The sequence below is a fragment of the Pongo pygmaeus genome, chromosome 6 (assembly GCF_028885625.2).
Source record: "Pongo pygmaeus isolate AG05252 chromosome 6, NHGRI_mPonPyg2-v2.0_pri, whole genome shotgun sequence".
Lineage (NCBI taxonomy): Eukaryota > Metazoa > Chordata > Mammalia > Primates > Hominidae > Pongo > Pongo pygmaeus.
The window spans coordinates 20,384,647-20,398,613 of record NC_072379.2 but is presented as its reverse complement, the minus strand read 5'-3'; the positions used below and the strand labels follow the sequence as shown (position 1 = coordinate 20,398,613).

Below are 13,967 nucleotides of genomic sequence, written 5' to 3'. Positions count from 1 at the left end.
ATCCAGTGATTTTCGGTAATATCAGACTCAGTGCCTTTTGTTTATACCATACTCTATACTATTGTTGAAGTAAATTTACGGATAATATAATATCACATACATAATTTTACAAAATTTGTGTTTTGCCCAAACTATGAGATAATGAGAGAAAAAAGGAAGTCTTTTATATTAAATATTATGTATTTCTGTACAAACATAGTCTGGTATTACTACATTAGAAGGTGTCAGGAAGCAGTTAGCTACTTGCACCGTCTTATAATGGATAAGTTTAGCTTTAACAGAGGTAAAGTGGCTAGCTGCAGTGGCTCACACCTGTAGTCCCAGCACTTGGGGAGGCTGAGGCAAGTGGATTACCTGAGGTCAGGAGTTGGAGACCAGCCTGGCCAACATGATGAAACCCCATCTCTTCAAAGAGTATAAAAATTAGCCAGACATGGTGGCATGTGCTTGTAGTCTCGGCTACAAGCCGAGGGCATGTGGGGGCTGAGGCATGAGAATTGCTTGAACCTGGGAGACGGAAGTAGCAGTGAGCTAAGATTGTGTCACTGCATTCCAGCCTGGGCGACAGAGCAAGACTCTGTCTCAAACAAAAAAATCAGGCCTGGTACAGTGGCTCACGCCTGTAATCCCAGCACTGTGGGAGGCCGAGGTTGGCAGATCCTGAAGTCAGGAGTTCGAGACCAGCCTGGCTAATATGGTAAAACCCCGTCTCTATTAAAAATAGAAAAATTAGCTGGACGTGGTGGCAGGCACCTGTAGTGCCAGCCACTCAGGAAGCTGAGGCAGAAGAATCGCTTGAACCTGGGAGGCGGAGGTTGCAATGAGCTGAGATCACGCCACCGCACTCCAGCCTGGGCAACAGAGCGAGACTCCATCTCAAAACCAAAACAAACAAAAAAACAAACAACAGAAGTAAAGGGACTAGCGGTTATTGTTATTATTTTTTTACAAGAATATCAAGACAGGCTTGCTTGTATGTGATAAGAGAGGGGAATAACCCTTATTGAAGTAGGGCTAGCATGCCAACAAATGACAGGCGTACCTTGGAGATATTGCAGGTTTTGTTCCAGACCACTGCAATGAAGCAGATATCACAGTAAAGCGAGCCACACAAATGTTTTGGTTTCCCATTGCCTATAAAAGTCATGTTTACACTATACCATAGTCTGTTAAGTATGCAGTAGCATTATGTCTAAAAAAACATGTAATTTAAAAAATCATAATTAAAATATACTTTATTTCTAAAATTGCTAATGATTGGGCCGGGCGCAGTGGCTCACGCCTGTAATCTCAGCACTTTGGGAGGCTGAGATGGGTGGATCACGAGGTCAGTAGTTCAAGACCAGCCTGGCCAAGATGCTGAAACCCCGTCTCTACTAAAAATACAAAAATTAGCCAGGCGTGGTGGCACACACCTGTAATCCCAGTTGCTCTGGAGGCTGAGGCAGGAGAATTGCTTGAACCTGTGCGGCAGAGGTTGCAGTGAGCCAAGATTGTGCCACTGCACTCCAGGCTGGGCAACAGAGCAAGACTCTGTCTCAAAAAAAAAAAAAAAAAAAAAAAAAAATTGCTAATGATCATCTGAGCCTTCAGCGAGTCATAGTCTTTTTGCTGGTCAGCCCACCATTTGCGATGCTAATATTGACAGTTGAAACACGGTAATGATACTCTACTGCTTCCTTTGTTCAGTTTTGCTTTCTTCTGTGTCTTTAGAACTTTATTATGGAATTATTATAACGTCTAGTTTTCTGTCAACCATTAAGCGAATGTTTGTCTTAAAAAAAGTCCCACCAGTTGATAATACTAATACTTCCCTGAAATAATATCTAATTAGAGTTTGTAAAATAATATTTTTAATTCTGTCATTTATTCTGCATTTACTAGCTAGCATTATTCTGTAAAGGCGAGCTTTTCTTTTTTTTTTTTAATCAACCAAGAATATTTAGTTACTCTGAAATACAGTTCCTATTGATATGGCATGATAAATGCCTGATTTGTTTTCTCTTAATTTTCAAAGTAGGAGTTGTTTTACTTGAAGCTTCAAATGGTGACTTTTTCTCTTGTTTTTGAATGTAATGATGCATTTTCATCAGCTCCATCCATTACAGTTATTTTCTGTTTTGATCATCAAATTTTCACACTTTGGCTGGTGGGAAATTTTTCAGCAGATTCCTGTGTCTTATTTTTAAATTTTAAAATGTTTTCAGTTTTATTGCTGTATAATTGACATATGAGAAATTGTGCATATTTAAAGTGTACAGGTTGATGGGGTTTTTTTTTTTTTTTTTTTTTTGAGACGGAGTCTCATTCTGTCGCCCAGGCTGGAGTGCAGTGGTGCAAATCTGGAGTGCAGTGGTGCAGTCTTGGCTCACTGCTACCTTTGTCTCCTGGGCTCAAGAGATTCTCGTGCCTCAGCCTCCCAAGTAGCTGGGATTACACGCTCCTGCCACCATGCGCGGCTAATTTTTGTATTTTTATTAGAGACAGGGTTTCACCATGTTGGCCAGAGTGGTCTCAAACTCTTCACCTCAAGTGATCCACCTGCCTCAGGCTCCCAAAGTGTTGGGATTACAGGCGTGAGCCACCATGCTCTGCCTGATAAGTTTTTATACATGTATATGCCCGTGAAACTATCACCATAGTTAAGATAATATTTCCTTAATACAAAATGTTTTGTATTTCCAAAATACAAAAATTTCCTTGTTCTTTGTAATCCAGATTTCTCTTTACTTCCTGGAAACCACTGATTTACTTTCTGTCACTGTATGTTAATTAGAGAGACACGATCCTTCTCTCCAGCCTGCAGCCCCCTCAAGTAGCCTGGCCTGTGAAATGCTGTTGATCCCTGCTGGGCCTGAGACACTCTTCCCCCACCAAGGGATATGATGTTGGCTGGGTGGCACTAGCAAGAGGGACCCCACCACCACAAGTGGCCCAGCTGGGGGACCCTCTTTGTCCTTGTGGGTCTGAGACTTCCCTGTCTACCCAGAGATACCGGGGTTGCCAGAAGGCATAGGCCAGACAAGCTTCCACAAAAGCAGCCTGGCCTTGGAAGTCGGCTGGCCTGACATTCTCCTTCTCCACTGAGAGACTCCCAGTGGGCCAGTCTGGAGGAGCCCCTCCCTCCCCCTCAGACAGCTCCAGCAGGGACCAGTGGGAGTCTAAGAAAAATTACACTGCAAAGGCTCTGAAAATTAAACTGCCATTGGAACCATAGCACACAGAAGGACGCCAGGACCTGCATGCTAAATTGAAATAATGTACTAAAATAAAAAAATGAATGAACCGGGTCTAGAATTTCCAACATAATAGACAGAATGTCTAGGATGCAACGAAACATCTCTTGCCATACCAAGAAACAAGAAAATCATACCTTGAATAAGGATAATCAACTGACAGCAACACCAGATAAATCAAATGATGGAATTAACTGACAAGGGTTTTAAAGTAGCTGTCATAAAAATGCTTCAGCCATCAGTACAAATTGTCTTGAAACAAATGAAAAAGAAATCTCAGCAAAGAAATAGAAGTTATAAAAGAACCAAGAGGGAATTTTAAAATTGAGACGTACAGTAAGAGAAATAAAGATATCTCTGATTGATGGGCTCTGTAGTCAAGTGGAGATGACAAGATAGAATCAGGGACCTTAACAGATCAATAGCATGATTGGTGAACAGGACAGAACAAGAGAATTTACCCAATCTGTGCCCAGTGTGGTGGCTCACGCATGTAGTCCTAGCACTTTAGGAGGCCGAGGCGGGTGGATCACCTGAGGTCAGGAGTTCAAGACGAGCCTGGCCAACATGGTGAAACCCCATCTCCACTAAAAATACAAAAATTAGCTGGGCGTGCTCACGCACGCCTGTGATCCCAGCTACTTGGGAGGCTGAGGTAGGAGAATTGCTTGAACCCAGGAGTTGGAGGTTGTAGTGAGCCAAGATCATACCACTGCACTTCAGCACTTCAGCCTGGGTGACAGAGCTAGACTCTGTTTCAAAAAAAAAAAAAAAAAAAAAAGGAATTTACCCAATTTGAACAACATAAACAAAAGTAGACTGGAAAAGAACATTAAGCACAGCCTTAGAGATTGCACGGCAGTTTAGGCTGAGTATCCCTAAGTTAAACATCTGAAATCAGAAATGCTTCAAAATTCAAAATGTTTTGAGCACTGACATGATGATCAAAGGAAATACTCATTGGAACGTTTTGGCTGTCGGATTTTTGGATTAAAGGTGCACAACCAGTAAGTATATTGCAAATATTCGAATATCTGAAAAAATTTGAAATCTGAAACACTACTGGTCCCAAGCATTTTGGATAAGAGATGCTTAATTTGTGGTAAGAGATCCAATATTTATGTCATCAGAGTTGCAGAAAGAGAGTGAAATTTCATGAGTGGTGCTGAAAGAGTATTTGAAGAAATAATTGGTTGAAAGTGGCCCAAATTTGATGAAAGACATCAACCTACAGCTTCATGAATTTGAGGGAACCCCAAACAGGATAAAACCAAAAGAATCCATACCAATACTTTATATAACTAATGATCTAAAAACTGAAAAAGGAAAAAATATGTAAAGCAGCTGAGAGAAACAATCTATTACCTATAAGGTAGCACCAATTTGAATGACAGCAGGTTTCTCATCTGAAACCATGGAAGCAAGAAGGGAGTAGCACAATAGGATTTCAAGTGTTGAAAGGAAAGAACCATGAACTTTGAGTTTCATATGCAGCAAAATATTGTTTAAGGATGAAGGATGAATAATGGCATTATCAGATAAAGGAAAACGGAAAGAATTTGTTGCTAGCAGACATGCCCTTAAATATTGGCTAAAGAAAGTTCTTCAAGCTGAATTCAGGGCTGGGTGCAGTGGCTCACACCTGTAACCCCAGCACTTTGGGAGGCTGAGGTGGGCCAATTACTTGAGGTCAGGAGTTCGAGACCAGCCAGGCCAACATGGTGAAACCCTGTCTCTACTAAAAATACAAAAATTAACCAGGCGTGGTGGCGCATGCCTGTTATCCCAGCTACTCAGGTGGCTGAGGCAGGAGAATCACTTGAACCCAAGAGGCAGAGGTTGCTGTGAGCCGAGATTGCACCACTGCACTCTAGCCTGGGTGATAGAGCAAGACTCTCCTTCAAAAAACAAAACGAAAACCTGAATTCAATGATAAAAGAAAGAATCGTGGAGCATCCAAAGGGAAAAAGAACAATGGAAAGAGCAGAAATGTAGGGTCATACTATAGATGATCATTTTCCTCAGGAGTTTTATAAATCATATTTGATGATTGAAGCAAAAATTGCAACACTATTTAATAAGACGATGATATTTAAAAAGAGGAAAATTAAAGGAGCCTAAGTGGAAGTGATATTTCAACACTTCACTTGAAGTGGTAAAATGTTGATTGCAGCAGCCTGATAAGTCATGTATGTATGTTGTAATTAATACCCAGAACAAGCACTACAGTAACTGTAGAAAGAGATGAATTCAGAAATGCAAGATAACTTAAGATGGAATCCTAAAGTTGTTTAAATAACCTGCAGGAAGTCAAGAAAAGGGTAACGAATGAGACACAGAGGAAAGAAACAACAACAAAAAAAATTAGTAGACTTATTAAGTGCTAATTCATTGGTAAGTACTTTAAATGTAAATATTCCAAAGTCTCTAATCAAATGTTAGAGATTGGCAGAGTGGATGAAAAAAATGACCCAAATATATGATGTTTACAAGAACATTCACTTCAAATTCAATGATGTAAGTAGGTTGAGTAAATTGATAGAAAAAATATAACATGCAAACAGTAATCCAAAAAACAGGAGTGCCTGTATTAATATCAGACTAAGTACACTTCAGAGCAAAGATAATTACTAGAAACAAGAGGGACATTTCATAATGATGAAATGAGTGCACACCAAACATTAGAGCCTCAAAATACATCAAAGAAAAATGAATAGAGTTGAATAGAGAAATTTAAAAAAGCCATAGTTACGGTTGTGGGCTTCAAAAGCTCCTCTCAGTAAATGTGAGAACTAGTAGACTGAAAATTAGCAAGAATATAGAAAATCTGAACAATAGTTAATCAACAGTCTTTATTTGACATATTTTAGAACATACCACTCAACAGCAGCAGAATACATGTTTTTTAAAGTGCCTGTGGTGCATTCACTAAGCTAGACTGTGCCTAGACCAGAGAACAAATCAACCTAAGAAATTTAAAATAATCTATATCATATGGTGTGTTCTCTGATCGTAATGGATTCAAGCTAGAAATCAATAACAGAAAGAAAAAAGGAAGGTCTTTAAGCTTGTGTATGTTAAGCACTACTTTCCTAAATAAGCCATGGGTCAAAGAGGAAGTCTTAAAGGAAACCTTAAAAAATACATAGGGACTGTCCATGGTGGCTCATGCCTGTAATTCCAGCACTTTGGGAGGCCAGGGCAGGAGGATCACTTGAAGCCAGGAGTTTGAGAGCAGCCTGGTCAATTTAGCAAGACCCCATTGTGACAAAAAAAATTATACACACACACACACACACACACACACACACCCCCACACACACCCACACACACCCCCACCCACCAGGTGTTGAGGCACGTGTCTTGTAGTCCCAGGTACATGGGAGGCTGATGTAGGAGGATCGTTTGAGTCCAGGAGTTTGAGGCTACAGTGAGCTATGATGGGTGACAAAGTAAGACCTTGTCTCAGAACAAAACAAAACAAAGAAAAACCAACATAGAATTAATGAAATTGAAAATGAAACATATCTGCAGGATGCAGCTCAAGCAGTTCTCAGAAGAAAATTTACAACATTAAATTCTTACATTAGAAATGAGGAAAGGTCTCAAATCAGCAATCTAAGTTCCTACCTCAAGAAACAGAAAAGAAGAGCCGAATAAAAAGAAAGAAAATGGAAGGAAATGAAGTAAGAATAGAAATCAATGAAACTAAAAATATCATAACAAAAATCACTATAAAACAAAAAGCTAGTTCTTTGAAAATATGAGTAAAATTGATAAATCATCAGTTAAGACTTAAAAAAGAGGCCTGGTGCAGTGGCTCATGCCTGTAATCCCAGCACTTTGGGAGGCCGAGGTGGGCAGATCACGAGGTCAGGAGATCAAGACCATCCTGGCTAACACAGTGAAACCCCGTCTCTACTAAAAATACAAAAAATTAGCCGGGCATGGTGGTGGGTGCCTGTAGTCCCAGTTATTCAGGAGGCTGAGGCAGGAGAATGGTGTGAACTAGGGAGGTGGAGCTTGCAGTGAGCCTAGATCGCACCTCTGCACTCCAGCCTGGATGACAGAGTGAGACTCCATCTCAAAAAAAATAAAACAAAACACAAGTCGTCAATATCAGGAATGAAACAGAATATTATTACTGGTCCTGCAGCCAGTGAAAGGATGGTAAGGGAGTGCTGCAAACAATTTCATGTTGATAAATTTGGCAACTTAGATGAAATACATCCGTTCCTCGAAAACCATAACTTATCAAAACTCAACCAAAGTATATAATCTGAATAATCCTGTAATCGTTGAAGAAACTGATTTTGTAATTAAAAGGCTCCTCAAAGTGAAATTTTAGTTTTCTTTTTTTTTTTAATTATACTTTAAGTTTTAGGGTGAAATCTTAGTTTTCAATGGTTTTCCTGAAGAATTCTACCAAATATTTAATGAAGAGTTAATGCTAGTTTTAGTTAATATCTTCCCCAAAATACAAGAGGTGGGGAACATTTCTGAACTCATTTTATGAGGCCAATATTAACCCGATAAAACCTGACAAAGACAATGCAGTAAAAGAGAACTAAAGACTAATCTCTCAGGAATTTAGATGTAGAAGTCCTCAACAAGATATGAGCAATAGAATTCAGCCAAGTATAGAAAGAATTATATGCCATAACCAAGTGGCATTTTTCCCAGGTATGCAAGGCAGGTTCAACATTCAAAAACCAAAGCAATCCACCATATCAAACATGCTAAGAAAAAATCAGTCAGTCTTATCAACTGATTCTGAAAAAGCATTTGGCAGAGTCTAACCCTTCATCATTAAAAACTCTTAGCAAGTTAGAAATAGAAGAATATTAACTTAATAAAGAGTATCTAAAAAATTCCTACAGCTAACATCATACCTAATATGAAAGAGTAAAATGCTTTTCCCATAGATTGGGAACAAGACAAGTATGTCTGTGTTCACTACTCCTGTTTTACATAGTACTGTAAATTCTAGCCACTGGAATTAGGCAAGAAAAAGAAAATGCATGCAGGTTGCAAAGGCAGAAATAAAGCTGTCTTGTTTTGCAGGTGACATGATTGTTATGTAGAAAATCTCAAGGAAATGACAAAAAATAAATTTCCTAGAACTTGAGTTCAGCAAGGTCACAGGATGCAGTATCAAAGCACAAATATCAGTTGTATTCTGTATATTAACAATGAGCATATGAAAACCAAAATTAAAAAGTTCATTTACATTCCAACAAAAGTAATATGATTCGATTTACATTTAACGAAACATACACAGGACTGGATGCTGCAAATTTAAAAAATGCTGATAAAAAAATAAATGAAAATCTAAACAAATAGACATACCATGTTCATGGATTAGAAAACTCAGTATAATAAACTGTCAATTCTCCCCAAATTGATTCTGTAGGTTGAATGCAATTCTTACAAAAATACCAATAAGATTTTTGTAGAAATAGGCAAACTTATTCAAAACTTGAAAGACACAGGCCCTGGAATAGCTTAAACAATGTTGACAAAGAAGAAAGAACTGGGAGGAATAGTTCACTCTGATCTTGTAGCTTACTATATTGTCACAGTTATCAAGACAGTGTGGTACTACTGGTAGAGGGATAGACATATAAATCAAGGGAAAGACTAGAGATCCCAGAAATAGATTCACAAAATACGTTTAACTGGTTTTTTACAAAAATGCAAAAGCGGTTCTGTATTAGTCCATTTTCGTGCTGCTGATAAAGACATAACTGAGATTGGGAAGAAAAAGAGGTTCAATTGGACTTACAGTTTCACGTGGCTAGGGAGGCCTCAGAATCATGGCAGGAGGCAAAAGGCATTTTTTACATGGTGGTGGCAAGAGAAAATGAGGAAGAAGCAAAAGTGGAAACCCCTGATAAACCCATCAGATCTTGTGAGTCTTATGCACTATCACAAGAATAGTACAGGAAAGACTGGCCCTCGTGGTTCAGTTTCCTCCCCTGGTCTTTCCCACAACACGTGGGAATTCTGGGAGATACAATTCAAGTTGAGATTTGGGTGGGGACACAGCCAAACCATATCAAGTTCCATCGTGAAATTTTTAACAAATGCTGCTAGAGCAATTAGATATCCATAGGCCAAAACCAACAGAAAAAAATAAAAGACCCAAGTACTGCTCCCGCCAACAAATTCCAAAAAAGAGTGTCTTAAACCTCACACCTTATATAAAAATTAATTCAAAATGGATCACAGACTTAAACATTTGGAGAAATCATTTTTTAAAATGAAAAACATTCTGTCCTCTTCTCACATGCTTCTATGCCTGTGTCTTACAGAGTCCTTTTGAAAAATCCTTTTAGTCCTTCAGTATTGGATTTGGATTGCACACCTCTGGGAAGCTCTCACTGGTCCTTTGGCGAAGCTACCTTGGTTGCTCTTCCATCTTATGGGCTCTAGTCGTTACATGATCTGTCCTCTGTGCACGTGCAGAGAGATCTCTGGTCTCTCTAACTGTTTTTATAAGGACAGTAGTTCTGTCAGAGTCGGGTCCCATTCACGTGACCTCACTTAACCTTAAATACGTCATTAAAGAGCCTGTATCCACATGCCGTTGCATTGCATTGAGGGTTAGGACTTCAACCTGAATGGGACAGGGCAGTTCAGAACAAAGTGTATTAACTTCTTAATTAATAGTGATTGAAGTGTATAGTTCTTCAACTTTGTTTCTCTAGTGGCATGAGATTTTGTGGAAAATATCTGTGACTCTGGCATTTGTTGGATGTTTCGGTTTTCAGTGCTGTTTACAAGATTTGAATGTTTTGTTTGCTGCCTTATACCTTTTATTAGGAACTTGGAAGAGGTGTGTAGGCACAGGTATCTTGAACAATATTTTCCCTTCACTCCTTTTTTTCAAATGCAGTACTGAGATGGACAGGAAAACTTTTTTTTTTTTTTTTTTTTTTAAGTCAGAACAAAAAATAGTTAAAAGGCTTCATGGTTAACTGACAGTAATTAAGCTAGTAGAATTTTATGTAATGTTCTTTCATTGTGGACAAGCTTATATTAATAACAGTACTTTGGGAGGTTGAGGTGGGCGGATCACTTGAGATCAGGAGTTCAAGACCAGCCTGACCAATATGGTAAAACCCTGTATCTATGAAAAATAAAAATATTAGCCAGGCGTGGTGCCGCATGCCTGTAATCCCAGCTACTCGAGAGGCTGAGGCAGGAGAACCACTTGAACTGGGAGGCAGAGGGTGCAGTGAGTCGAGATCACACTACTGCACTCCAGCCTAGGCAACAGAGTGAGACTCTGTCTCAAAAAAAAAAAAAAAAAAATAGTAGTACACTGACACATACACACACACCCATATACATGTGTAAAGGCAACTCATTTGTGTCTCCACTTTCCTTCTCCTTGTTCGTTGTTGGTATTGTTAATTCCATATTATGTCAGTCACTTGGCCTCAAAATCAGTTATTTTGGATGACTTCCTCTGTTTTGCCCCTCAGTGGGGAATGACATTGATTTCACTTCTTTATTGCCCTACCCGTTCCACTGATCTTAGGAGAAAGTCATCATTACCTGTCTCACATAACCTCCTCCCAGGCTTCACTGCTTTGAGTTGTACTGAAATCAAGTTCGTCTTACCCAGAGCTCTGGACAGATCTGATTTTACCTTTTAAAGCTTGATATTATCTTGATTCCAACCCTAGTTGATCTAGATATTTCTTTAGATTACTTTCTTACTACATGTACCAACTTATATGACTCGTGATATTTGTTTTTATCCCTTGCATCAAATAGTGATCTTTTTGGAAATGGGAATAATGTATTTCTTGTATACCTGCTGCTTGCTTCCACAATGTCTCAAATATGTATACTCCAGGGCTGGGCACAGTGGCTTGCTCACAACTGTAATCTTAGCATTTGGAGAGGCCGAGAGGATCGCTTGAGACCAGGAGTTCAAAACCAGCCTGGGCAACATAGTGAGACCTCATCTCTACAAAAAATTAAAAAATAACCAGGCATGGTGGCTCACACCCATAGTCCCAGCTACTTGAGAGTCTGAGGCAGGAGGATTGCCTGAACCCAGGAGTTGGAGGTTGCAGTGAGCTATGATTGCACCACTGCACTCCAGCCTGAGGAAAAGAGCAAGACCCTGTCTCCAAACAAAACAAACAAAAAAACAACACTCCAGGATGCATTCCCTTACCCATCCTTCTTTATTCAGAGCAGGGATATGCTTGCTTAGGCAGACAGCCCCCATTTTTTAGGAGTCTGTTTCATCTGTTTCCTAGCATTATATATTATTGTACTAATATTATTTGAAGGAGTCTGATGGATTTGAAAATGAAAGCATTAGTGGTTCTCCCTGTAGAGTTTTCAGAGTTAATGAATCATAGGTTTATTTCACTGGGCTTTAGTAAAAACCCAAAGCACTGCCAAAACACTAAAATGCTCTAATGCTAATTTCCTGCGTCATGCAGATACCAGTAGGAGTATTCATGGTTACGAAACACATGGTTTCTCTTAAAAATGATGCCTTGGTGGTTTGTTTCTGTGCTTTGACGATTTTATTCAAATTGTGATTTGTTTACTTATCATAGTCGATGCTGCGAGGGAGAGGAGGTTGTTACAAACACACATTCTATGGAATTGAGAGCCATCGCTGCATGGAAACCACCCCGAGCTTGGCGTGTGCTAATAAATGTGTCTTCTGTTGGCGGTAAGTAAAAATGAATGGTCATGGTGATCGAATATGTAATGAGCTGTGTAATCAATCTGCCCAGCTCACACTCAGACTTACCTAAGAGCTCTGCTGTCTTGGTGATTAATCTTTTTAACTGTGAATGTTAGTGTATAAAAATTTTGTAGACAAATATTTTTGTTTCTCTTGGACAAACACTGTGAGGAATTACTGGATTTGTAAACATCCATTTGGACAGTTTGTCTTTTTTAACTGGTGAGTTTAGTTTGTCTTATTTATAGTGATTATCGACAAATAGTGATACATTAGTGATAAAAATTTATTTTTATTCTATCCTTTTGTGCTTTCTGTTTATCTTGCTCTCCTACATTGTTTTCTTTTTTTTCTATCTATGACTAGTTTTATGCTAAGGTATCAGCTTGGGTGTCTTGTTATTGGAGGCTTTTCAGTTTATCTTGCTGGAAATACAAGCAGTGAATGTTGTGTTTCAGCTGGTTACAGCCCATTGTATGCAGAATTGAGTCTTTTACAACAATTGGGAATAGTTTAAGTGAAAGAAAATGGCTAAATTGCACAATTCTGTCTCTTTCTTTTTGGGGGCAGTGGTGCTTGCTACTAACCCATTTCTTTTTCTTTTCTTGTTTTTTTTGAGATGGAGTTTCGCTCTTGTTGCCCAGGTTGGAGGGCAGTGGCGTCATCTCGGCTCACTGCAACCTCTGCCTGCCAGGTTCAAGTGATTCTCCTGCCTCAGCCTCCCAAGTAGCTGGGACTACAGGTGCACACCACCATGCCCAGCTAATTTTTGTATTTTTAGTAGAGATGGGGTTTCACCATGTTGGCCAGGCTGGTTTTGAACTCCTGACCTCAGGTGATCCGCCTGCCTCGGCCTCCCAAAGTGCTGGGATTACAGGTGTGAGCCACCACACCCAGCCTACTAACCCATTTCTTTCCTTCACTTACAACTGCTTACTCTTCAACTCCTAGTTCTCTATGCCAACTCATGTCTCCATAGCAGCTCATTTTGTTGTGGTCACTAATGACTTCCTTACTATCAGATCTAATAGAAGCTACTTAATTCTTACCTTAGTTGAACTCCAGTGAAGCATGCTAGGAAAGAAGGGGGAGGCCACTCCTTCTATTGGATTCAGAGATACCAGTCTCTTCTAGTACCCCACCCACCCTTGTCAGTTTCTTTTCAGTTTCCCCTGTTAGCTCTTTCTGCCTCTGTCCTTCAGCCGTTTTTTATGACTGTGTTATGATGGTAGGAGAAGTAAACCATTTCCGTGGCTTCATTTACCTGGAGTTTGACACCTTTAAATACTTCATCTCCAGTCTCAGCCTCTTTTCTGAGTTTTCCTTTTCCATTTCCAATTTCCTGTTGCATATCTTCTCTTGGATCATCCGCAGTCATTTCAAGTTTAATGTATTTATCATGGAATTTATTAGGCTTGTGTTCACTTGTTCTGTTTTGGGTAATGGCACTATTAGCCATCTAATGGCCCAGACTGGACATTTCTTCTGTTTTTCTCAAACCCACTATATCCATTTGCTTATCTAATTCTATTGATTATGTTTCAGGTTCTCATTATTTCTCCCTTTAGCAACCAAAATGATTTAATACTTTCTAGTCAATGTCATCTCTTAATTTATCTCCATATTGGCACAAGAGTTATAATTCTTTTTTTTCCAGTTATTCTTAAAAATATTGTTTTGATTATTATAAATGCTTATAATAACTTGATTTGGGGGTTATTTTGTTATGATTATTTGGGGGTTACAAATAAATTTTAGCAAGTAGACAATGTTACAAATATGAAATCAGTTATTAATGGGATTGATTATTTTGAATTGGTAACACTATTTTGAATTGATATTATTTGACTCAATAGTAGTCAAAAACTTTGCCCATAAACAGCTCTGTCCCGCCTCCTTTATGTCATTGTCACAAATTACAACTTTATATACTCTATGCCCATTAACATAGATTTATAATTGCTGTTTTATACATTTGTCTTTTACATCATCAAGAGAAAACATAGAGG

General features: G+C 39.0%; 1 protein-coding gene across 9 annotated transcripts in view; it reads left to right on the top strand.

Moving 5' to 3' along the window:
- Window positions 1-13,967, top strand: part of LOC129040477 (S-adenosyl-L-methionine-dependent tRNA 4-demethylwyosine synthase TYW1) — a 268,106-nt gene that overhangs the window by 84,976 nt on the left and 169,163 nt on the right. For all 9 annotated transcript variants that reach the window (XR_010127062.1, XM_054495067.2, XM_063668309.1 and 6 more), the window contains one exon: window positions 11,825-11,943. Coding sequence is in view for 8 of the 9 variants with exons in the window: in XM_054495067.2 (XP_054351042.1) it covers window positions 11,825-11,943 (119 nt within the window). In the remaining variant the exon portion in view is untranslated. The remainder of the gene's footprint in view (window positions 1-11,824; window positions 11,944-13,967) is intronic.